General features: G+C 47.1%; 1 protein-coding gene and 1 long non-coding RNA gene across 6 annotated transcripts in view; one reads left to right on the top strand and one right to left on the bottom strand.

The window, feature by feature from the left end:
* Nucleotides 1–16,270, bottom strand: part of LOC111181234 (uncharacterized) — a 35,746-nt gene extending 19,476 nt beyond the window's left edge. Inside the window, exons 1-2 of one of the 3 annotated variants that reach the window (XR_002646406.2) lie at nt 2,144–16,270; nt 879–1,296 (exon numbers count right to left, since the gene is read on the bottom strand). This is a non-coding gene — a long non-coding RNA (uncharacterized LOC111181234). Of the gene's footprint in view, nt 1–878 lie in introns of all 3 variants that reach the window. The other 2 variants (XR_002646405.2, XR_002646404.2) reach the window with 2 other exon arrangements.
* FFAR2 (free fatty acid receptor 2) lies at nt 8,862–11,649 on the top strand. Of its 3 annotated transcripts, XM_089902332.1 has the most exons (3): nt 8,879–8,994; nt 9,691–9,914; nt 10,058–11,649. In XM_089902332.1, the coding sequence occupies exon 3, from the start codon at nt 10,065–10,067 to the stop codon at nt 11,052–11,054; it is 990 nt and encodes a 329-aa protein (XP_089758458.1). In that variant the 5' UTR covers nt 8,879–8,994; nt 9,691–9,914; nt 10,058–10,064; the 3' UTR covers nt 11,055–11,649. The 3 variants fall into 3 exon arrangements, with proteins under 3 accessions (XP_022442103.1, XP_089758458.1, XP_022442105.1); XM_022586395.3 differs by lacking the exon at nt 9,691–9,914 and having other exon boundaries at nt 8,862–8,994; XM_022586397.3 differs by lacking the exon at nt 8,879–8,994 and having other exon boundaries at nt 9,527–9,917.
* Nucleotides 16,271–25,726: the final 9,456 nt, after the last annotated feature.

Raw genomic sequence — 25,726 nt, 5'->3', positions numbered from 1 at the left:
CACCTACACCCCCTCCCAGAAGCCTGGCGACTTGCCCTGGGAGCACTTTGGGAAGCACCCCGATCGCTGTTAGTGTTCGGGGAAGTGGGGTGCAGAGCACACACCAGATAAACACTGAGACTTCTGTAAGTGGAAGGTGCCACTCTGAGCAACAACCTGCCAGGCCACACTGGAGCCCCAGGCAGAGTGGTCCATCCCCAGCCAGGCCGGTATGTCTTTCTCCTCATCTGGTCCTTTAACTCATCATTTCTCAAAAGATATGTTGAGACACACTGGTATGTGGCAACCAGCGGCAAGAAACACAAGTTTCCTGGTATAATTGAAAGGACCAGGGTTTGTGAGTTTAAGTAAACAAAGAAACGAGCAGACACAAGGTGAGCTGTTACGATGTCATTGCCAGTTATGAGTATTCCGTTAGACATTCTAGAGAGAGCGAGAAGGGGGGACATCACAGTGCAGACTGGGGGTTGCACAGGACCTGAGCGTAGCACGTCCTGACATAGAACTCCTTCCTTTGGTGCTTTGGGAACTTGCCTTTTCCCACTCTCACTCCCTGTGGTTCAAGCAGGGCTGACCCCAGTCTTCAGCTACATGCTGCAGGCGCGTGCAGCGGCTAAAACACTCTCAGCCGGCAGGGCCAGCCTTGAGATCCCGGCCGGGACCTCAGGACAAGAGACACTCCGTCTGCACAGGCTGTAATCCTAAAATGCCAAAGAGCACTACTTGGAACAGTCTTACTGAGAAGAGGGCCAGCAAACTCCTCTTTTCCCTCCAACCAAGTTCACCCTTCTAGAGAGAGCCCAAGAGGCATCTGGGAGAGTTAGACAGAAGTTGACACTGGTACGACTTGCAGACAGTCATGTTTGTTATCCCCTTACCTTCGTGTGGCAGGAGGGCACTTTTGAAACTTCCAAATCCTTGTAGGAACACTTCTTGTCCAGGAAAGGTAGAAGCGGCAAGTCTGAGGGGTCAGGATGAGGTAGGAGGCAGATGGGCCCCTGGGCAGAGCAGCTGGAGCTTGTCAAGCAGGGTAAATCGGAGCTTTGCTTTCCCTGGACACTCCAAGGGCAAAGTTAGTGGCAGGAGCTGAGCCCTGCTGAGTAAAGAGATTAAGACGGCCACATCTATCACTCCTGAGGTCAGGGAAACCTCCCCAGCTGCACATACACAGGAAGGCTCCTCGGGGGTCAAAAAGGGAGGGGGCACCACCCCATAATAAGTGTTGTCAAACCTCCCACAGGCCTCTGTGCTGGAATCCATCTTGGCAAAAAGACGCGCACGCGTATTGGGTGGGTCCTAGGGCAGGTCAGGTGTGGAAAAGAAACGAGATAATTGGCCAAAGGGAAACAATGACGCGGAAGGACTGCCGCTATGTAAATGATTTAACCGCCTCTTTACTGCACTCCTTCCCATTAGGGAGGACGCCCATACTCTTTCTCTCCAGGTGTGTATTTGTGCCTTGCTTCTGTCTTAAATAAACTGTTTCTCTGTGTGCTCTCCCACCTGTTGTGCTGTGTCTTCAATAATAAACTTGGTACCGGATTTTACAGTTTTTGTCTCTTTGAGAAATTCATTTTTCAAACGGGGCAAGAGCCAGGGGAACCTTGCTTCTAGCCTCTCGTCCCGGGTGCTCTAGCGGCTAGGATTCCTGGTTTTCATCCAGGCTACCCAGGTCCAATTCCTGGGCAGGGAACTCAGGCTTCACTTCAAGCCAGTACTCACTGCTGTCTCTCCCAGAACAAGGAGAGGAATCAGGGCAATTGAGTAGTCAGCCCCTCCCTGAGACACAGGATGGGATTTCTGACAAGTAGACTCTTTACTGCATCGAGGACGTCACTAACCCTCGTATGAGGGAGAGGGCAAGGAAGCACTGACAGATGTTTCAAAGAAGCAAATGGTAGAAGCTCAGTCAGTCAAGGGTGGGGAAAAGGCACATAATATCAGGGAGGTGCTTTATCCTAGTTTTTCTCAACTCAAGCAGAACATTCTCAGAGAGCCTCACTTGATTCCACAATTCTCTACATCTATGACCGGCCTGGCAGCCTCATCCATGTCCTTAGCCAAATGCTGCCAGGACCTGCCACTTCCGCCCCTTCAACGGCCCAGTCCAGACGCGTCTGCATTCGCGTTTACCTAGTCTCACCTCTGCTTCCACAGCAGCATACTCTGTGGCCCACGGTTCTCAGCTGCACTGGGCACTGAGGATACAGCAGCGTGGCTTTCCTGGACAACTGGGGCTGTCCCTCCACCAACCATGTGGGATGGCTGCTGCTTCAGTGGCCATGCTCCTGGCTCCTATCCTACAGTGCTGTGCTTAGGTTATCTGACCGAGAAACAGATGACACCTGTGTCAAAAAATATACAAATAAAAGTAATCTAAATTTGGCCCAGTGACAGCTGGCTGGTGTGCTAACAGACTATTTACATCTAACCTTGTGTCCCTAAGACAAAACTGACTGCTGCTATCAGAACATGGTTTGAATTATATTCATCCAATCCTAGGAGGGACTCCAGGGGCCGTAGAGCCTGACAATAGTGTGGCTGGTTGCAATGCTCTGTGTAGGACATTCTTTCCCATCTGCTGAGGTTGTTTTCCCTGAGAAGGCCAGATCTGGTATAGGTTGAGATGGGTTCTTCCTTGGGCACACAACAGGCCCCCGGGGATGCAATGCAAAGGTGGCAGAACTGCGGGAAGAGGAGGCTCACCTGCAAAAGTTGCAGAAGTGCAATTTGGAAGAGACTACCCGTTTTTCCGCTTATTAAAAAGTCCGATTTTTAACAGCACATTGCACGCAGCTAAAAGACCACTTTCCCAGACCTCTTTACAGGTAGGTGTGGTCCTGTGACTTAAGTTCCTGTCAGTGAGTTATTAGCAGAAGTGTTGTGTGGAACTTCTAAGAAGTCTGTTAAATTGAGAAGGAGTGAACGCTTCTTCCCTTCCTCAATTCTGTTGCCAGGAACATAGATGTGATGGCTGGAGTTCCAGGTTGCACATTTGACCACGAGGACGAAGGCCACCTAGGACTGGAAGAGCAGAGGCCTAGAGAGCTCCGAAGTATTCCTGGGGCTGCCAAGCACAATCCTCGACGACATACCTTCAGGCTGCTTTTATGTGACAGAGAACTATAATTCTATCTTATTTACACCACTATTAATTACCTAGGGTTGTTACATTATGTGCAATAGAATCCAGTCCTAACTGATGGAAGTTTCAGCATATATGAACTTTACAGAAAACTAAAATATCGGTCTTCAGTTTTTGATGACTTTTTCTGATGACATTTAAAATGCCATTTTCAAAATGGAATTAGAATAATTTAGGAGGCAAAGGAGAGCAGCAATATCACAAAAGCAGCCATTTGTTTGGCCTTATTCTTCCCTTTTGCTCTTCTCCATCCATCATGTTTCCCTTCCAACATTTATGACGGTTAATAACCGCCTCTAAGTGGTAGAAGCTGGAATAGTGGGTATCTTGGGGGTGGGAGGGTTGCTAACTGAGGTGGGCATGAGGGGACTTATAAAGGTGCTGAAAATGGTCTCTGTCTTCATCCAGTCAAGTGGTCACACAAATGTATATATATGTTAAAAGTCATCAGCTTACCCCCAAGATTGGTACTCTTTATTGTGTACATGTTACCCTTCAATCAAAACAATTTCTAAAAACCCTCCCTAAAATTCCACACCTTTTTATGGCCATGATAGATATTATAGTCTTAGAAGTATTCTTCCTCTCCATATTTGCTATTCCAGATTTATATAATTTTGGTACTCGCTCCTTCTTCCTAACCCAATTTTGTCAGATTGGGAAAGTGCTCAGTTAGTAATCCTCTCCCCAGATGCCCTTGTAGCCAGGAGTTGTCATGAGATACAGTGTTAGCCAATGAGAACTAGGCAGAAATTGGCTGGGTAGGGCTTCTAGAAAAGCTATAATTTTCCTGATTCAAAAAGGGGTAGATGGGGTGATAATGATGTGCGGGTTCATTAACTGTAACAAATGTACCACTCTGGTGGGGAATGTCGACAATGGGGGAAACTATGCGTGTGTGGGGTGTGGGGTTTATCTCTGTACCTTCTGCTCAATTTTGCTGTGAACCTAAAACTACTGTACAAAATAAAGTCTATTTAAAAACAAGTTTTAAAAGGGATAGATCTGGCTCTCGTGTGTCTTTTGCTCTCTGTCCCGTCCCCCGCCTTGTTTTCCTGCTCAGAATATAGACGCTTCTTAAGATCATGAAGCAGAAAGCCAAAATCTAGGGATGGCGGAACAGAAAAGCTAGAAGGAGCGTGTGTTTTTGAGGGTTGCTCCTGAGCAGCTGCACCAGCCTTGGATTCCCTATTTCCTTCGTGTGACATGAGAAAAAGAAAGCTCTATGTGTTTAAGTCTCTGTTATTTGGCATTCTGGGCACATTTGACAGTCCTCAACTAAGATACAAGCTTTTTAGCTTTATGCACGGTGGCAAAGACTTCTTGAGACAGAAGGGGACCCTCAGGTGCTAATTCACTGTGGCTTCGGGCCGTGGTATCACAAGGGCCCAAGGCAAAAAAAAAAAAAAGGAGGACCCTGAAGACACCTGCTAAACTAAGGAGACTTCATTTGCATGGTCCCATCCTACCTTCTCTTGATAAGTATTCACTGCTCACTATGGGACCTGAATTCTTCTAACGATGGAAGGAGCTGGCAGAGGATCTTGGTTCATCTAAACTTTTCTGAGAGCCAGTAGTAAAGTATTATATCAACTACTTCACTGTTTCTCAATCTATTTTCAACCAACTCCCACTTTTGATCAACACAAACTGTACTTTCTATAGACTGCATTAAGAAAACCAGGGCTTTCCCCTCTCCTGGGAAATGCCACACGTCCTATCATTTCCCCTGCCTGCCCCCAAGGGTTCCTGCTACTCTCCCCACCCTTCTTGAGAATCAGCAGTCTAACTTAAGTTACCTAAGATTCTGTAAACTGCAGTTACCCTGGTAAACTCCAGTGATGCCACAACTACTAGCGGAAGATGACTTGCATATGTGACAGAAGCAGGTTAAGGGAAGAAAGCAGAGGGAAGGTTGGGCTGAGAAGAGGAACACAGAGCATTCAGTTTTGCCCTGAGTTGGCACAGCTTTTGCAGGATCAGCCAGCACCTGACTGCAAGCACTTCTAGCTTTACTAAGAGGACCTGTCCCACTTCTACTTCCAAAGACTCTCCTGCCTCTCCTTTTTGACTCAGGGTCAACACTGAAAGGCAATCCAAGGTGACAGCCAGAGGCCTTCTGCTCTTTTCCAAGGGTAGCGTGAGCCCATGAAAGCTACCCAGTGGTCTGGGCTGGAAGCTGTGGGTAGCCAAGGGGACGGGAAGTGGGGGACTTTTTAATCCAATTCTTGCTCTGAAGGTCAGCTCTGCAGGGACAGCAGTGGAGAAGAGGGATCAGGCAGGAAAGAAAAGGTCAAACAACCTCTTCAAGATGCCAGGAATAAAGGAACAGCCTTCTCCCAAGTTCTTATTTCTATTTCACAATTTATATCCAGGACCTTATAAACATTCTTGCTCATAAATGCTAAATGACACAGCAAATTTAGTAGAGAGCAACAGTAAACGGTGCCTCCCCTCTATTCCCTGTGTATCCAAAATATTTAGAGACAGGGAGGGACCAATGTAAGATCACAGCATCTGGGATCTGAGGTTACAGCAGGAACGAGAACATCTGAAAGGCTGAGAGATGCCTGTGGATCCTAGGAAACTAGGGATGAAGGTCATTCCTTCATGGTTTCAGGGAAAGAGCGAGGGCCACCGGCAGGAAGGCTGGAGACCGTGCAGACATTCCTTGTGGGACGCAGATGACATGACCTTACACCCTTGCCTGCGCCCTTGTGTCCTGTGTGGGATTTCCAGGACTCCTGGGGGATGCCAGGGAAACTGGTTCTAACCTGGACCCTCCCAGTACAGTGTGGAGTACAGCGCAGTGGTGACCACTGTGGACCCCAGGGCCAGACTGCCTGGGTCCCAAGTTTAGAATTCAGCTCTTCTATTTACCAGCTGTGTGACTTCAGGCAAATTACTTAACCTCTTTATATCTCCGTTTTCTCATCTGTACAATGGGGATGAGTATGCCAACCTCACAGAAGCGTTGAAAGATTAAATGAGTTCGTCTTTGCAAAACTCTTAGTGCAGTGCCTGGTACATAGTATCATTTGAATGGGCAATAAATGTTGGCTGGTTTCCTATGTCTGCTGTAACAGATTGTCACAAACTGGGTGGCTTAACAGAAGTGCATTCTCTCACAGTTCTGGAGGCTAAAAGTCCAAAACGAGTTATCACTGGGCTGACGAAAACACATTCTCTGCCCCTTCCAGCTCCTGGGGGCTGCTGACATTCCTTGGCTTATGGCCACATTGCTCCAATCTCTACCTCTGTGATCACACTGCCTTCTCCTCTTCTGTCTGAAATCTCCTTGTGCCTCCTTCTTATAAGAACATTTGTGATGTTTAAGACCCACCCAGGTAATCTAGGATAATCTCTCTATCATAATACTTTTTTGTTTGTTTGTTTTTTGCGGGTACGCGGGCCTCTCACTGTCGTGGCCTCTCCCGTTGCGGAGCACAGGCTCCGGACGCGCAGGCTCAGCGGCCATGGCTCACGGGCCCAGCCGCTCCGCGGCATGTGGGATCTTCCCGGACCGGGGCACGAACCCGTGTCCCCTGCATCGGCAGGCGGACTCTCAACCACTGCGCCACCAGGGAAGCCCTATCATAATTCTCTTAATCACACCTGTAAAATCCTTTTTTTTTAAATTTTTTGCCATGTAATGTAACATTCGCAGGCTCCAGGGATTAGGATGTGGTTATCTCTTGGAGGGACAATTATTCCACCACCACAGCTGGTATAATACTATTGGCCAAGAGTCCAGTCTGATAACGGTAAGCAGGTGGACAGAGAGTGAAGGAGGGAGGGGTCTCTGCAGAGGAAGGTTGGGGTATGGTTACCAGCAGTGCATGGCAAAAACCCATGATGCCCACTACAGAGGCCAACAGAGACAGGGTCTGAAGGGTACTCCTAAGATGCTGGTACTGACCTGTTCCTTATTTCTCTTCTTCAGTACTGCACCTGCACTGGAGGTGGCTGCAGAGGTGGAGGATACCACTATTGGGATGACAGAGAAAGCCTGGACAAGTGGTGGCTAAAACAAGAGAATGCAAGTGGGGAAGGGCATGAACTGTCACCTTCATACTACCATAAGGCCACTCCAGGGGCTCAAAACGCGTAACACGCACATGCAAGTAGGCTGAACTGCACCGGCATAAGGGAGCAACAAAATCTAAAGTCCATTTGGATGTACTGGTCTAGAATCATCTTCCCTCTAATTCTCCAGGAGAGTTCCATTCTCTCTGGCATTCTGAAGTTCTTCATTTACTGTTATTTATTTAAAGTTATGTACCCCAAATCGCAACGGATCCTCTCTATTTCCACTACTACATTCTCCTGAATCCATGCCGTCATCAACCGTCCCTAGATGACTGCAGTGAACGTCTATTTGATCGCTCTGCTTCCAACTTCATTCCCCTGAAGACCATGCTTCACACAGAGCTGGCGTGAGCTTCTCAACTCTCAACCGTCCCTCTCCTCTTACGGCCCGTCAGTGACTTCACGCAGCTTATGAATGGAACCCCAGCTCCTTTCTGTCATCAGGAGGGCCCTGCGTGGTCTCACCCTGGCCCACCACGCTCCAATCACACTGGCATTTCTGTTCCCCCCACGTGCAAAGGTGCTTGCTGCCTGGCACTCGCTGCTTCCTCCACCCAGACCACTCTTCTTCCAGGACCTGACACAGTCCCTTCACGAAATTCAGCTCAACCTCTCAGATGTCAGTTCAGCTCAGCAGTACCTCTCTGACCCCCGGCACACCACAGCCACTCTCCCCGTCATCACTCTGCTTCATTTCCTTCATAACGTCTGTCACTGTGCAATCACTCCTCCGTTCCTATTTGCTTGTTATTACTTATCTCCCTCCGCTAGAATGTATCTTTGTTTCCTCAGGTGTGTGTTTCAAAAGTCAGAGAGGGAGAAATAGCGAGAAAAGAACAAGGGTGGCTAGGAGGTTGGGCCCAGCTCTCCCGAATCCCTGCCGCTTTCCGAAGTTAGATGGCATTCCTGTGCCCTAAGCCTCTTCTACCAGGTGGCTCGCTCTCTACGAAGCTGTCCAGCAGGCTTGGGTGGAGGGACCGCTTCTACTTATGCGCATCCATTACGTGTGGAGCACTGGCTTGTATGCTTTATATACGCTATCTCAGGGACTCCTCACAGAAGTCTTGGGATGTAAGTATTCCCATACTCACTTGACTGAGGAAGAAACTAAAGTTCAGAAAATTGATCTGCCTCAAGGTCACAAGGGAGGGATTTGTATTTGAGCCCACATCTGCATGACTCTGAATCCCACGCTATTTCCACCCCAACAAGACATAGGCTAGGAGAAAGCAATCTGTTTCGACCGGGAGGGCAAAAGACATCTGTTGGGGGCAGAGGGCAGGAAACTATACAGAAAGAGGAAAATTGAAGAATAAAAGGAAGCATAAAACCTCTTTTCTGAGATTGAGTAGGATTACAGAAGAAATCACCTAGAAAAGAGAAGAAGATGAGATAATCTGACTTGGGAAATGGGGGAAAAAAATGTTTGGGATTGAAAAAAAAATTCAGAAACTAAGGACAGAAAATCTGAGTTTGGAAATCAGAGTGGGGATCTCTTGGTGGGGTGGGGGCGGGGAGAACAAAGATGCCGGCACCCTTTCCACTGGGTTCGAGAGGAGACAGCGCTCGATTACTGATCTTCTCCTCTCTGGTCACATGACTAGTGCTGGTATAAAAGCTTTCTACCAGCCAGGTTCCTTACAATTTTTTCCTGTGTGAAATGGGCGGTCGCAGCGGCTAAAGCTCTGTTCCTCTTTTCCACAAGCTTTCAGACTTTCCTTCAGGACTAATCCCAAGAAGCCCTCTATCCGGAAACAAAGGCAAGACAAGGCAGCTGGCTTAGTACTTGCACTCTGGGAAGCGATGCCGGGATCGGAACTGGAGGGAAATGGGTTGGGGCTGGGGGACAGGGGTGGGGCTGGCGCTGGATGAAATCTGTCGGAAACTGGATGCAAGGATCACATCCAGAAATGGGAGCCGGTGGGGGGGGAAAGGAATCGCGGGCCAGGCCCTAAGACGGGAGAGAGGACGGAGGGCCCAGACTGTGTGTGGGTAGTGAGCGCTACAAACCAAACAGAAACCGTTACCTCATTAAGAAGAGTTCCTCTGTTTATGGTCGAAACACCCAGCTCCTGAGCCAGTTACTGCCCATGTGCTTTTCTGAATATCCTCTAAAGTCTTTGGAGGGGCAAGCCCCAGAGGACAGCGCTGGCTCACCCTTCCTCCCCGAGGCCCCTCCCTATTTCCCCTTTTCAGTATAGTCCTTTTCAGTATAGTCCCAGAATTGGACAGGGGAGGGAAAGGTGGAGGAGAATTTGTGTTCTGCAAAAAGGAGAAGGAAAAGAGGTAGGGAGATGGATTGGGGGCTGGGCACCTGCTTCCTGGGCGTGTGGCAGGGTCCTGAGAAGGAAGGAGCACTGGGTCGCGGGGCCTGGGTTTTCACAGCCCGAGCTCTCCTGAGAGACATTGTCCAGCTCCCTCCTTGCTGTAGCAAGGTTTGCCTTTTCTCTCTGCAGGTCTCTGGCTGAGGAAAGGCCTTAAGGAAAGCCGGAAACTGATTAATACTAACTTCCTGTATCTGTGACAAGAGAAGGAGAAAGGCTAGGAAAACCGGAGGGGAATTCCCTTGGGAAGCCAAGGGTTGGCCTCCCCCAGAGACGCACGGATGGCAAACATAATAGCTACTGCTTAATATCCGGCCCCAGGCAAAGTCAACAATTGCTCTGAGCAGTTCTGGCAGGTGGTGTGTGCAGTGGTGGGAGCAGAAAGCCCTGGCCTGGGAAAGGGAGAGTGCCTGGGAGGATGTCCACAGACTGAGCCCGACCAGGGTCTGCAGGCTGTGAGGTGGTCCTCCTGACACTGCCCTTTTTCATCCTCTTCCAGAGCAGTCATGCCCACCTTGGAAAACTCCTTGATCCTCACAGCCTACATCATGATCTTTCTCACGGGTCTCCCTGCCAACCTCCTGGCGCTGCGGGCCTTTGTGGGGCGCGTCCGCCAGCCGCACCCCGCGCCCATCCACATCCTCCTGCTCAGCCTGACGCTGGCGGACCTCCTGCTGCTTCTGCTGCTGCCTTTCAAGATGGTGGAGGCCGCGTCTGACTTCCTCTGGCACCTGCCTGAGCTACTCTGTGCTGTCACGGGTTTTGGCTTCTACAGTAGCATCTACTGCAGCGTGTGGCTCCTGGCGGCCATCAGCATCGAGCGCTACCTGGGAGTGGCTTTCCCCGTGCGGTACAAGCTGTCCCGCCGGCCTGTGTATGGAGTGATTGCTGCTCTGGTCTCCTGGATCCTGTCCTTTGGTCATTGCACCATAGTGATCATCACCCAGTACTTAAACTCAACCCAGAGGCTCACAAACGGGAGTAGCATAATGTGCTATGAGAACTTCACGGCAGAGCAGCTGGAGGTGGTGATTCCCGTGCGGCTGGAGCTGTTCCTTGTCCTCTTCCTCATCCCCATGGCGGTCACCATCTTCTGCTACTGGCGCTTTGTGTGGGTCATGCTCACCCAGCCCCACGTGGGGGCCCAGAGGCGGCGCCGAGCCGTGGGGCTGGCTGTGGTGACCCTCCTTAATTTCCTGGTGTGCTTTGGGCCATACAACGTATCCCACCTGGTGGGGTTCCACACGAAGGTGAGCCCCAAGTGGCGGGCAGAAGCCGTGGTATTGAGTTCCCTCAACGCCAGTCTGGACCCCTTGCTTTTCTATTTCTCTTCTTCAGCCGTGCGCAGGGCCTTTGGGAAAGGGTTGCAGGCACTGCGGCATCGGGGCTCCTCCCTGCTGGGACGCAGAGGCAAAGAGACAGCAGAAGTGGCGAATGTGGACAGGGGTGTGAGTCAAACAGAGGGAGCGCCGAGTTCTGACTACACCACAGACTAAGGATGTCCCTGGGCCTTCGGAGGCACTCTGGGTTTTGTATGAAGTGAGCAGGCTGGGAGAGGGAGAACACGGGCTCCTGGCCCGGATTCAGGAATCCTCAGACCCAAACCACGACTGGGACTGTAAAAAATCTCTCTCACCAGCTCTGTATCCTTTCCTGACTGAATTTTCCTTCCCAAAGGAGCACAGCTCTAGGACGAAAGAAGAAACAGTTGGGCATGGCAGCACTAACAGACCAGAGTTTCCGAAGCAATGTAGAGAAATCAAATTCCGACTGTCCGTGTGAGGTGGTTGGTAGCTGAAGCAGAGAGCCCTAAAGCAACCTTGCCACCGGCTTTGAAACAACACCTACACACTGGTCTAGCTGTTGGTGCTAGAATGAAGTCACTGGGAAAGAGATGGGAGAGAAATTCTAAATGAGGTCAAAGAAGATGCAGGAAGGTTCTGAACCAAGGGGTTTAGGAGGGAGGACTGGGGCTTAGAGCTATAATGACCTAGGTGTGGGCAATATCCATCTGACCTGCTGCTCTTTAAGAATGATCCAGTCGTCTCCATGTGTGTACCTGTCTCCCCCAATAAACTGGGAGCCACCTGAGGTCTGGGTCTTGTCTTCTCCCTCCATGGCGCAGGTCAGAACCCAGCTTGGCAACCATCAGTTAGAGCTCAACACTGACGAGCACAGGAAAAAACCTGGCCTGGCCGATTGAAAATAAAGATTAGGGATTTCCCTGGCAGTCCAGTGGTTAAGACTCTGTGCTTCCACTGCAGGGGGCATGGGTTCCATCCCTGGCTGGGGAACTAAGATCTTGCATGCTGTGTGGCATGACCAAAAAAAAAAAAAAAAAAAAGAATTAAAATAAAGTCTATAAAACTCTGAAGAGAGCGTCCACAATTTTTGTAATATTTCTGCAAGCACAAGGAGAGCAAAAATAGGATGGAGAGCTACACTCAGCAGTGAAGGGGGAGGACGGTGCATCTGAAAGCACAGAAATATGTTAAAGGTGCAATAAGAGTGGAGGGATGGATTCCTGTTTAGATTCATGAATAGAGAGATTGGACTCAGAAAGAGGATTGAGGCGAGTCCCAGCTCAAAGTTATTGGTGTATCACAGAGGCTTAAAACATGTTATCCTCCAGCTTAGAAACCTGCAGAGTTTTCCTTTCATCAGAAATTTTCCTCTCAGGAACTCATATCTTATCATCCCATTGCCTGCCCTGTATCCTCTCTCCCTTCCCAATTCTACCTGCCTAACAGTTTTCTGCAAGAAGAACCCCTAGACTGTGCCCTCCAACACCTAATGGTTTGCAACAGAGGCTGTACATCGGAATAACACGTAGAGGTATAAAAATAATACAAAGAGCCACCTCAGATCTACTGACTTGGAATCTCTGGGGGTGGGGCTGCAGCAGGTGAGATTTAAAAAGCTTCCCAGGTGATTATGAAGGGCAGCTCAGGTCAGGAACCGCTGGCCTAGCTCAGGGGCCCAAGAAATTATCCTTCAGAGACCTTTTCCTGCATCTAAGACCCCCTCACCTCAACCCCGTACTGCCTCATCTTCAGATTGTTTGCTTTTTCCCCTCTTATGAAACCCTACTCAGCATTCACTTTCTTCGGAAAGACTTTCCTTATTACTCCCACTGAACTGGGAGCTCATTTTCTGTGTTTCTTCCTCAACACAACACCAGACTGGTGTCATAAGAGCTCTGATTTCAGTGTTGATTCCGCTTACCAGTGGGATGACCTCGAGCAAGTCGCAATCTCCAAGCCACAGTTTCCAAAGCATCATAATGAGGATACCATATGCCTCTCAGGGTTATTCTGAGGAGTCAAATGAGACTGCATAGATAAAACTGCTGAGAAACTATACAGTGTTATTTAGCTCTAAGATACCAACCTGTGTGAAACAAAGGTGTTCTCCCACTTAAAAGAGACATGGCAAGTAGAATATTTAAAATGACGGAAATAATATATAGTCAACTATATAGGATGGTTTGACGGTAACGTGTAAGAAAAAAATCTGGGATTTTCAGCTGACTGTAGGCTTCCTATGCATATGTGATATATTACACCTTCCAAAAAAAAAAAAAGAGCTGATTTGATTTTGGGTGGCATTAAAAGAAACTGAGTCTAAACAAGTTGATGACACAACCACTCCACTGAGATCTAATCAGTAACACACAGAGTACTATGCAGCACATTTTCAAAAAGTAAATTAACCCAAGGAACCAAGCCCAGAAAAATGAACCAAAATGCTTTGGAGATTGAAAACATAATAATAATAAAAATACACATTAAATGCCAGGCACTGTTCTACAGAAGGAGCCTGAGACAATTAAGGGAACTTTCCAAGGTCGGTAGTGAGAAGAAATTTGAATCCAGGTCTTCCAGACTCTGAAGTGCCTGGTTTTTTCACCAACATATGAGAAACAAGCAAGAGAATGCTGAATATGTGGCTGGACCAAGATTAGGTTCATTTTATAGAAGATGTATTCTCTGTAGCCCCACAAAGAACAAAGATCACGGGCAAAAGATGCAGGGAGTTACATCTTTAAACAGCCAGGGTAATCACTTAACCAAGGTAATCACTCCCCAGTCTCCAGGAATTTTGAAGTAGAAGACACTCATCTTAGAACATAGAGGAAACTCACACATCTGATAAGGGCTGAACCAGTTACCTACCAGACTCCTTCCAACTCAGAGATTCCCAGGGTTTTAGGGACACGGCCGCTCTTGCTAAAAAGTGCAAGAAAATTTCTGGACCTGGTCTGAGACTTTCAGGGTGAAGTTTTAGCTACTCACTAACAAGTATTTGATCTCCATCAAGTCATTTGATACATAGCCCATCTCTTTACTGGGAAATTAGTAATTCATTTGTTCACCAAATATGTACTGATTTTTATCTAATTATATATTTACTATAAGCCAGATAGTTTTCTAGGGGCTGGGGATGCAGAGCATATAAGAGACAAGGTACCTGCCCTCTTGGGGCTTCCATTCTAGTGGAAAAAAAATAGTTAATAAGCAAGTAAACAAGCAACAAGAATTTTGAAGAATTTCAGAATGTGGCAAATGGTTTTTACAAATGGACCAAAATAGGGATATGGGAGAAAGTATAATGAGGGATTGAGAGGGTTTAGAAGATTCTGCGGAGTCAGTGCTCGTCAGCTGAGACCTGAACAATGAGAAGGAGTTGCCATTGACTATTTCACTTCCCCTTTCTGGAAAAGATACTGTTGTGTTCCTTCCTCAGAAATTCTCAACTGACCACATAGCCCATGCGAAGAGCGTTCTAGAAACAGTAACCACAGGTGCAAAAGCCCTAAGGAGGCAGAAAACCTTAGCATCTCAGAGGCAGAGAGATGCTGCCCCCATCTCAGTGTGGGGACAGAGCAGTGGTCTGCAAACTCAGGCATCTAGTAGAACCACAGGGGGCAGTTGCTGAAGCATAGATTACAGTCTTCCCTCCCCACAGTTTCAGAATCAGTAGGTCTGGGACAGGGCCCAAGAGTTTGTATTTCTAACAGTCTCAGGTGAAGTTGATGCTGGGATATTGTGAAATGGGGAGAGAGTGAAAGAGGAAGTCAAGGAAGTCGGGGGGACCGGACGACGCTAAGTGTTTTAGGCCCCAGATAGAAGTATGAGTTTATTGCCAGAGCTTTTGAAGCTATTCAAGGGTTTTAAGCAAGACAGTGAAATGATCTGATTTCCGTTTTAAGATGATCCCTCTGGTACCTGTGCTTTACCACTGGAGATGGCTTTCCGTTTTAAGATGATCCCTCTGGTACCTGTGCTTTACCACTGGAGATGGCTGTAGGATCAAGTAGATAATATATACAACAGAGTTAAGAACCATAAAGTATTCTAGCAAACACGGAGGGCTGTCATCAGGCTGGGAGCTCCCTGAAAGTGGGACTGTTTCCTCTTTCGTTAGAATTGGCCGTCCAAGAACCAAGGAGGAGGAGGCCTTTGATAAATAGAGGTCCCCGGTGTATGCTGGTTCTTCGGATGAGGGCACAGGGGGCGGGGGTTGGAGGGTAGCAAAGGCCCTGATTTGCAGTACTTGCCAATTTCTGTGGCACACACACTCCTTCCAGGGCCAGTTTCTGCCAATGTGAAGACACCTGAACGTGGGTCTGGCAAGCGATGCTAATAATTAGCTCTTGCAAGCCAGCTCAAGCACGTCACTGGATGCACCGCTCAGCACACGTGCTCAGGTGGCAGACTGGCCCCATCCTACTTGAGAAAACGTTCTCTCTCCCTGGCTACAGATCACACAAGGCTCTGGCGCAGGACTCTCAACATGATAAACACTAGCTAAATGTGGCTGGCTGGGCCTGATCCAAGAGCATCCGGGTGGCTGCTTAGATTGCGGGGCTCCTCTGAATCCCCTGCGGGATGACAGATGGGTAAACAGAAATATTAGTGCCTGGTTAATGAATAACACAGACAGCAGCCTACAGCCACTACCAGGAAACAGGGGTAGAGGGAGCTGGCTGAGACTGACCTGGGGGCCCGACCAGCAGGAAAGGGGAAACTGGCATTGACTATTTCACTTCCGCTTTCTGGAAGAGACGCTGTTGTGTCCCTTCCCCAGAAATTCTCAACTGACCACACAGCCAGAGCTTACATGTAGTGTGGTTTTGTGGGGATCGCTGCAGTTAGAGAAAGCAGGCATGGGTGGGCCCGGAGACAGTCTAAAGGTAACTACACGGCCAAGGTTGCAACTCCACTCCCTTTAACTCACCTACCCCTTACCTTCAGGTTTCTGTTAGTTCTCTCTCTCTCTCTCTCTTTTCAGCTTTCTCTACCTGCTGTGGTTAAATACTTTTGCCCTGTTTTTTTCCTTTTCGTTATTTTTCTCTAGTCACCGGAAATGAGGACATTTCTCATCTACAAGTTGCACATTCAACCAGGAAATTGGGACAAAGGTCTCTAAGCCCTCAGATGCAGTAGTCCAGTAACCTACTCGGCAAAGTTTCCAATGTCTGATAAGGGAGAGGATGTGAAGGGGTGGGGAACCAAGGCAGGCTGTGGTCAGCTGTCCACCAGCAGCTCACCCAAGGAGGGGCGAGCCTCAGCTCTATCCTAACCTCAGGCTCCCTCTCCCCAAATATTGTCCCCTGCTGTCTGTCAACCTAAGCTGCAACAGCCTCTAGGAAACAGTGTTAGGAAAGTAAACATACTGCTCCCAAATCCAGATGTTTTCAGTAAAAAGCCCACACTCACGTACAGCAGGCTCGAGTTTCTAAAGTGCCACGTCAGACATCACGTCATCATACGCGGGCATTCATTCATCCACAAAGGTATATGGAGGCCTACTACGCGTCAGGCCCTGTTCCAGGTGCTAAAGACGTGGCAGTGAACAAGGACAAGACCCTGCTCTCATGCAGCTCACATTCCAGTGGGAGAGGAAGACAGGGAGTCAATAAACAGACACTCTGAGAAGACGCTAACGACTGTGAAGACAGTAAGACAGAGTCGGGGCAGGGGATGACTTTGAGGAATGAATGAGTGGCTTGGGAAGGCCACTGGAAGGTGCCCTTTGAGCTGAGGCCAGAATGACAAGAAGGAATCACGAAAGCCAAGAACTGGGGGGGAAAATGTTCCGAGCAAAGGGTTCAAGGCAAGTGCAAGGCTTGAACGAGATGAATTTGCACAAGGACCAGAAAGGCCAGGGTGACTGGGCCTGAGTGATGGCTGGAAGATAGGCGAGCATCAGATAATAGCGGCGTCTTGAGGTTTCCGATAGGAAGCACAGCACATTATCTTCTCCCTGCTTAACAACACGGAAAACTGAGGCTCAGAGCTGTCAAGTGACATGGGCCAACCCTCATCAATACGGTCTTCTGACCCCTGGTGCGGACCCCAGACTCCCTCTGAAAACTAGATAGACGGGCACGCTCGCTCTCTCAATCGGTTACCTCACTGCAGAAGAGAAAGGAGGGAAGGAAACATGATTCATGTGGTGTGCAGTAGTTTGGTACAGGACGCTGGGGAGGGAGGTGGAGACTGGCAGCTGAGGCTCCGAGGAAAGAAAGGAAGCAGAGGTGGAACAAGACACCTGAGTACCCAGGGCAGAGACCAGCATGGGAAGCCAGGTTCTTGGGAAGGAGTGGTGGCTGGCGAGAGGCAGGATGCCTGGGCTCTGAGACAGCCTGGGTGGGAGGCCGCGGCGGTAACCAGGAGCCATCCCATGCCGCCTGCAACAGAAATGGCGGTGTGAGGACAGAGTTGTGGAACCCTGGGGAATCTTCAAAAGTCTCTATTCTGAAGATTCTCAACTGCACTGAGATCTGGCTTCACTGAGGAGCTTCTAAAAATGCCAGTGCATTTGGGCACTTTATTTTGTTACAGCTCCCAGGTGTTGGGGAGCTTAGAGGGCTGAGAATCACCGTATCTAGACCTTCTCCTCCACGGGACTAACGACAAGGGTTTCCAGGAGGCAGCAGTCACAGTAACTGGGACTGAATCCTGGCTTACACTGTGCAACTCAACTTCTCTGTGCTTTAGTTTTCTGACAAAAAAAAAAAAAAAAAAGGGCTAACGCATCTTCATGCTATAGGATTAAGTGAGTTTAATGCTATACATACAAAACACTTAGAACAGTATCTCACATCCTATAGATATTTATACATGGCAGTATTTTAAAAATGTAATTCTATTTTTCTGCATAGAGGCCTCCAATTGCTGCTCATGCGTGGCTCTCAGAATAAAACTCAAGGTGTCCCCATGGCCAGCAAGGCCCTGCCTGATCTGACACTTGTCCATCTGCCAAAGCTCATCTGCCCCCCAACTCCTGCCCGGCACCCCATCCTTCTCACTTTATTCTTCCTTTGTACTTTCAACAACTTGCTAAGATCTTGCCCTCTGATCCTTTGTACTTACTGCCCCCTTTTCTTGGACCCTTTTCTTCTAGATTCTCACATGGCTGAGTCCTCATCTTTCAGGCTGCCTGTGACTTAAATTTCATTTGCTCATGGGGCTTTCTCCTCAGCCCAGTCCAAAACTGCCTCCCTCTGATATACTCACATTATCCTGAGTTACTGACTTTACTGCATTTATCACTGTCTGATATCATCTATTTTTTGGTCCTACTTGTTATTTTTATAAAAGGTATACATGCACACTGTTTAATGAGTCAAATAGTTTGCTGTGAAAAACAACATCGCTCACCCTCTTGCCCCACCACAAACATTTACCCCTTCCTGGAGGGAACTGCTTTCACCTTTTTTCAACTGAATATTTATCCCTCATGTCTGTAAGGAACTTACTTATTTTACTAAACTCTCTCATTTTTCAATATAAGGTTTTATCTGTGAACTTACCCCAATGTCAGATGTGGATTTGGCTCTCCCCAATACATAAACACACATGCACCCTTCCCACTCTGTATATTCATAATATACTTACATCATAATTGTGTTAGAATAATACTCAATGTTTACATTATTGTGACTATGTAAATAATGGAGCTCTATAGTAAACTATGATTACTTTTATACCTTGCACAACTTTCCCCCCACCCCAGAATTAATAGTTGCCTTATTTTTTATATCCTCAGTTTTTTACATACTTATCATTGATTTCACCCAAACTCTTTGCCAATTGTCTTATCTCCTCTCAAGACCTTCAGAGTTATTAGTAGGAGAGAGATTCATCTTCTTGAAGAGACCTCTCCAAGAACTTTCTGACCTGTTCCAGTCTTGACTGGTGATGGTTTACGCCAGGTGTACAGCTGACCCCTGGACGTTTTTAAATTGAGACGTCTTTTGCTTCTCTGCTCTTGCTTCTCTCCCCTTGTTTATGTCCTCTAACAGCTTCTCTAGAAAGTAATAAATGTTTTGAGACTCTGCATGTCAGAAAATGTCTTCATTCTACCTTCATGCTTAATTGATATGGGTTACGTGTGGAATTCTAGATGGGAAATCGTTTTCCTTCAGAATTTTCAAGACATTGCCGTATTGCCATCTAGCTCCCAGTCTTGTTGAAAGCTCCCAAGACATTCTGATTCCTGATTCCTTGTTTATGGTCTATCTTTTTCTTAGTGCAAACTTGTAGGGTCCTTTACCTTTCTCACAAGTATTCTAAAATTTCATCCATTGCACTACGCACTGGGACTCTTTCAATCTGCAAGACAGTATCCTTCAGTTTGGGGATATTCTCTTAAAACATTTTGTGATTATCTCCTTGCCTTCATTTTCTCTCTTTTCTCTTTCTAGAACTCCTATTACTTGGGGGACATTGGACCTCCTAGCCTGACCCACTAATTTTTCCTTCTCTACCATATTCCATCACTTCATCTTTTTGCTCTACTTTCTGTGAGATTTCCTCAAGTTTATCTTTCAGCCCTTCTGTTTAATTTTTCCTTTTTGCTATCACTTTTCATATCCACGTACTCTCTTTTATTCTTGACTTTGTTTCATGGTTATAATATCCGCTCTGATCTCTTTAAGGAATTTTCATCTCCCTGTTCCAAGTTACCTTTTTAGGTACTGGCTTCTACTTTTTTTTTTTTTTGGCTGCAGTGGGTCTCTGCCATGGTGCGCAGGTTCCTCGCCGCAGTGCATGGGCTTTTCTCTAGTTGTGGTGCGTAGGCTTAGTTGCCCTGCAGCATGTGGGATCTTACTTCCCCCACCAGGGATCAAACCTGCGTCCCCTGCATTGGAAGGTGGATTCCTAACCACTGGACCATCAGGGAAGTCCCCTGGCCTCTGTTCTTTAGGTCAGAAGTTGTCATCAGACATCTGGGAATCCTTGATTGTCTGCTCATCTTGAAAAGAAGGAAGGAGACTAATATTTTTTTGAGATATATGCAAAGTATATAAAAATAATATGACATGGTGTCTAGGGTTTGCTTTAAAGTCAGAAAAGGGAAAAAGAGGAATGAAAATATGGCAAAATCTCCATAAATATTGAATCTGGGTGATGGATAAAATTCTATTGTACTATTCCATCTGCTTTTTTCTTTTTTTTTTTTGGCGGTACGCCGGCCTCTCACTGTTGTGGCCTCTCCTGTTGCGGAGCACAGGCTCCGGACGCACAGGCTCAGCAGCCATGGCTCATGGGCCCAGCCGCTCCACTCTGTGGGATCTTCCCGGAATGGGGCACGAACCCGCATCCACTGCATCGGCAGGCAGACTCTCAATCACTGCACCACCAGGGAAGCCCTCCATCTGCTTTTTATCATATTTGAAAATGTTCACATAAAAATATGGTTGTTGGCAGAATTAAGTTCCTTGAGGGCTTCTGAACTGAGGGCCTCAGTTCCTTGCTGGCTATGGGCTGGAGGCCTCTCTCAGTTCCTTACCATGTGGGCCTCTCTGCAGGGCAGCTGGCTTCCACCAGAGCAAGCAAGCAAGAAAGCAAAAGACAACAAGAAGGAAGGCAGTCTTTTTAAAAACCTAATCTTCAAAGTGATCTTCCATCATTTTTTCACAGCCCATTTTTTTTTTTTTTTGGCCACACATTGCCCCTTGCAGGATCTTAGTTCCCTGACCAGGGATCAAACTCAGGTCCATGGCAGTGAAAGCACCAAGTTTTAACCACTGGACCACTAGGGAATTCCCAGTCCGCCCATTTTGAAAGGGGGAGTGAATTATACAAGTGGGTGAATACAAGGATGTGGGATCACTGGGGCTGTCTTGGAGGCTGCCTTCCATAGGTATTAAATAATGAATGGGAGCTGTGAGCACGTGAGTTAGGCTTCAGCTGGGTCATTTAGTTGGGGAACCTCCCATGTCAATGCTTAGGGGTTTTCCTCTTGGGCTGATCAAAGTTCCCAGAAAAGATTCTTCTAATCTCCTGCCTGGAGGGTGAAAGTTGGACTGCCAGAAATTTAGGAGCCGCATGGAAAAGACAGCTGGAAGTTCTCAACATGTAGCATTCCTTTAATCTCTGATGCACATTACATTGCTCCCTCTTCCTAGTGTGTCTGGTGTCCCACATTCCAAAAACCCTCTGTGTTCTCCCCTCCAGAGAATAAAACTCCAGTCTTTTCCTGGGTGAGGGGCAGTTGCCTTGCATCAGGAAACTGGGGAAGAGATCTGGGGGTTCTTTTCGAATAAACTTTCAACCACTCTCCCTTATGTTAGCTTGCACTTCACCCCCGTTTCCAGAGGTACCTCTTGCCACCAGTTCATGAGCTCTCTGTGGGCCCTCTAGTAGAAGCTTGGTTGAGTCTTGGCTTTTCCTACTACTGGCTTGAGATTCAACTTTCATAGGTCTGCCAAGTCAGTTACCAGTTACCACTCATTCATGTGCTTCCAAAATTTTGGTGGCATCGTATCCTCTTTTCTTCTCCCCGTCCTTATGGGCCTAGTGCCTTTCAAAAAGATCTCTTTACTGTCATTATGGTGTGATTTCAGAAGGGACCCAAAGGAGACACGGGTATTCAATCTACCATCGTTAGCCTCAAGTATTTCTTCTTTATTATTGTTATTTGTTTGTTTACTTGTTTATTGACTATCTTCCCCTCTTGAATGTGGGTTCCAGGATAACCTGTCTTTTTTGTTCACCTGTGCATCCCCAGCACCCAGAACCATCCATGACACAGGCAGGTGTTCAACAAATGACTGAATCAATCTGCTGGAGAGGGAAGCTTGCTCCGCACTCTCAACAAGTTGATAGCAGACCCAGGTCTCTTGACTTTCCATCTTACGCTCTTCCTGCCACAGCATGGGTGGGATATGGGTGATTTTGTGGACTGATGATACCTAACAGGCTATAAGATGCTTTACATGTTACAAAGTGGTTTCGGACTCTTATCTCATTTGATCCTGACAACAGCCCATGGGCCAGATAGGAAACAAATTATTATTGGCCCTAATACAGTTATGACCCTTGCCAAGACCTGTCCTGCGCCAAAGAAATCACCAACCTTGTTCCTGACCTTTCATCCCATGCCACTGTCATTTGGCTGACCCCTCCCATGACTTCCTCTGCAAATAAGACTTTAAAGGTTTATCATCTCTCAAGGAAATGGTCCTCAAGAGTTCAAGACAAGCTCTCTCACAAAGAGGAAAACTGGTACAGACGTGGGTAAGTAATCCAAGGGTCTTTGAGCAAAGAGGATGAAAGAGGATGTCTGAGTTTTGTGACATGGTTGGAGCAGAAAAAGAAGAAAAGTAAGACTGTTTGAATTAATAGAGCATAGAGAAGAAATTGGTACTAGGAGGGGGCTTAGATCATTGAAGGAGAGGGAATAAGTCCCAGAACGAAAGAGCAGTACGTGTACGGTGGGAGAGAGGTGGGACGAAAATAACCATCTACCAAAGCCAGTAGACGCTCTCCAAAAAAGGACGGCAGTGGCGGGGGGGTGGGGGGAAGATGAAAATAAAAAAACATATTACAATCATAAAGCCAGTTACAAAATACTCAAGACAGCAGGTTCTATAAAACGATGACATCAGTATATTGGGACCTAAGACTAGCTTGGTCTCTGGACCGTCTGAAGTCTGCCTGAGGTGCCCCAAGGAAAAGTGAAAGTAGGGGCCGTGACCCCCTTGCAGAAGACAAGGTGCAACTTCAGAAGCCCCAGCAAGTTGCAAGGGTACAGGCCACAGGGGTGAAAGGCTGTGAGGGCCCCACACTCTCCTTGCGCTACTTGATGTCCTCCCTTGGACTCTGCCTGCCACCTCCTGGGTAGACAAGGTTACTACCTGCCTCCAAATCCTGGGAGGCCCGGACACGGCAGAGGCTGTGGCCTCTGTTACTCACATGCAGCCAGGAATCTCTCAGAAGCAGAAACTTAGGGATGAGGAGTTGACAAGGGGTCCAACTCCTTAACCCTGCATCGAATCTTGATGAGTCGTGGTGTGGAAAGAGGCTCAAGACATCTTAGCTACAAAAACAGATGCAAGATCAATCGCGTGGCGATACGTGGTAACTAGACGTACGGTGGTGATTACTTTGTAGTGCATACAGATGTCAAATTATAATAGTATACACCTGAAATTTGTATACCAATTTTGCCTCAATTAAAAAAAGGGAAATTAAAACTTTCTAAAGTGAGGAAAGGAAGGAAGGAAGGAAGGAAGGATTGCAAAAGAGCATTAAAAAGATAGGAATTAAAACTTTCTAAAGTGTAAAAAAAAAAGGAAAGAAAAAAGTTGCATAAAAGCATACAGTAAACAGTATGATCCATTATGTATATAATAGTAGCAGCTAAGTGTCCGAGACCTTCATACACGCAGTCACAGTGCTAATCCCTATGCACACACTATTCCTTACTAAACCACAACGTCGGTACTGCCGTGGCCTTTCTTTTTACAAAAAGGGAACCTGAATCTTAGATTGACTGTTAATCACTTGCCCAATATCTCATGGCAAATAAAGTGGCAGCAGTAGGACTAGAACCTGGGTCTGTGTTACTCTGGAGGCTGAGCTCTCAGCCATCGTTTTATTCTGCCTCCAGAAGAAGAGGGGATGCAGCGGACACGGGTTCGAGCTCTGGTCTGGGAAGATCCCACATGTCGTGGAGCAACCAAGCCCACACGCCACAACTACTGAGCCTGCACTCTAGAGCCCGTGAGCCACAACTACTGACCCCGCATGCCACAACTACTGAAGCCTGCACGGCCAGAGCCCATGCTCCGCAACAAGAGAAGCCACCGCAATGAGAAGCCCGCGCACCACTATGAAGAGTAGCTGCCACTTGCCGCAACTAGAGAAAGCCTGTACGCAACAACGAAGACCCAATGCAGCCAAAAATAAATAAATAAATAAATAAAAATAAAGTTCCCTTTAAAAAATATATATATATATACTTATTTTACCAATAAAGATTTTTTTTTAAAAAAGGCTTATTTTAAATAATAATTCTGCCCCCAAACACACACAGAAGAAAAGTCAAATTACTCTAGCACTTAGGCCCTGTTTACTGAGCAATTACTATGTACTATGCCCAGTGCTAAGCATTTCATATTCAGGACTCACTGAATCCTCACAACTGGATCTGAAGGGAGGATATTGTTGTTAATCCCCTTTACAGAAGAAGAACCTAAGGCTCAGAGATAGGAATTGACCTTGCCAAGGTCACATAACAATGCAGGGACTCAGCTGAGGTCCGACTGGTTTCAAAGCCCTTGCTTTTAACTGCTGCAGTGTGCTAATTGTACAGGAATGATCACGATGATAATAACAGCAGTTTAAGTGCTTACCGTGTGCCAGACCTGTGCTTTCCGTGCATGATCTCATCAAACCTCCATGGCAACCCCCATTTTACAGATGAGAAAACTGAGGCTCAGCAGAGAGTAAGTCACTTATCTGCCCTGGGTCCCCCAGCAGAGCTAGAATCCAAATCACCATTCATGGCACTGGCATCCACCCAGTTGCTTAAACCAAAAACTCAGTAGTTATCCTTGACTCCTTCCTCTCTCTCTCTCCTTTTCCTCTCCATGTCTAATGCATTGGGTCCAGTTGGTTCCAGCTTCCAAAATACATACTCATTTCTCACTAACCAGCTGCAGCACCAGTGGAAGGCACTGCCATCTCTCATCTGAGCCACAGTGGAGGACTCCTCACAGATCGCCATGCTTCCATTCCTGCCTCTTGGCCCCTACGCCCTCCACTCACTACGCTGTAGTCAAAGTGATCTTTTTTCAAATCTCTTGCTGAATATCCTCTCATGCGGCCTTTCTCAGGGTCTTGGGAGAGAACTAAGCCCTGCAGAGAATGGTATGAGTGAGTGTTCACTCAATTTTCCAAAGGATGATACTGGCTAGTACCATTCTCTTGCTAATACGATAGGAGATGACCTAATTCATGACATACAATGGATGCCTTAGAGTGTTAGGGCTTCATTCTCTGCAAGAACTGGGTGGAGATGGCTACAAAAGTTCCCTGTCACACTTCAAACATCAATGACCACAGCCTACTGGGCCCTTGTGAGCAGCCTGCCACCACACCTCCACTTCTGCAGGCTCATTTCCTACTAACTTTTTCCTGAGCACAAGAGCTCTTTTCCGTTCCTCAATTATAGAAGCTTCATTCTTACTTCAAGGCTTTTACAGAGTCTCTTCTCTCTGCCTGCAACTCCTGCTCCCAAGCCTTTTAGGGCCAGCTACTTTGTTAGTCATCCACGTCTCAGCTCAAATGTTACCAGCTCATAGAGACCTCCCTGATACCTTAATTAAAGAGACACTGCCAATTCTTGCTGTTCCACTGCCCGTTTTGTTTCGTTTTCAGAGAGTATTTATCATGATCTGAAAGTGCCTTGTTCTGTGTTCACTTACCTATTGTGTGTCTCCCCAGTTAGAGCTGAGCGCCACAGGGCAGTTCAATTTTTTTCATGGCTGCATCCTCAATAAACAGCAAAAAAAAACTTTTCACGTGGAAGCAACCTGTAAAAAATGCATTTAGAGAATTTATCAGATATTTATTATGTGTCAGTCACGGGCTAAGAGCTTTGCATTGTATCCTTCTATCAACCCCGGCACTCTCCAATGGAAATACAATGTAAGCCATTTTTAATTTTTTAATAGCTACATTAAAGAAGTAAAAAGAAACATAAAATTAACGTTAAGATATTTTATTTAACCCAACATGTTCAAAGTATATTATCTCAACATGTAATCAATTTTAAAAGATGGAAATAAGTTTGGGGCTGAAGGGGAGGAGGATTTATTCCTGGGCAGTGTCTTTGTGGGGAGGGAGCTGGACGGGGCTTCTCTCAG

Source organism: Delphinapterus leucas, chromosome 20, assembly GCF_059928025.1.
Source record: "Delphinapterus leucas isolate spDelLeu-1000000601 "Yukka" chromosome 20, BTC_Dleu_Yukka2, whole genome shotgun sequence".
NCBI classification, from domain to species: Eukaryota; Metazoa; Chordata; class Mammalia; order Artiodactyla; family Monodontidae; genus Delphinapterus; species Delphinapterus leucas.
Note: the sequence above shows the minus strand (reverse complement) of the source record. Positions and strands in the feature narration are given on the sequence as shown.

Excerpts from the sequence above, each read along its gene's own strand:
- FFAR2 (XM_022586395.3), top strand. The coding sequence starts at position 10,065 with ATGCCCACCTTGGAAAACTCCTTGATCCTCACAGCCTACATCATGATC.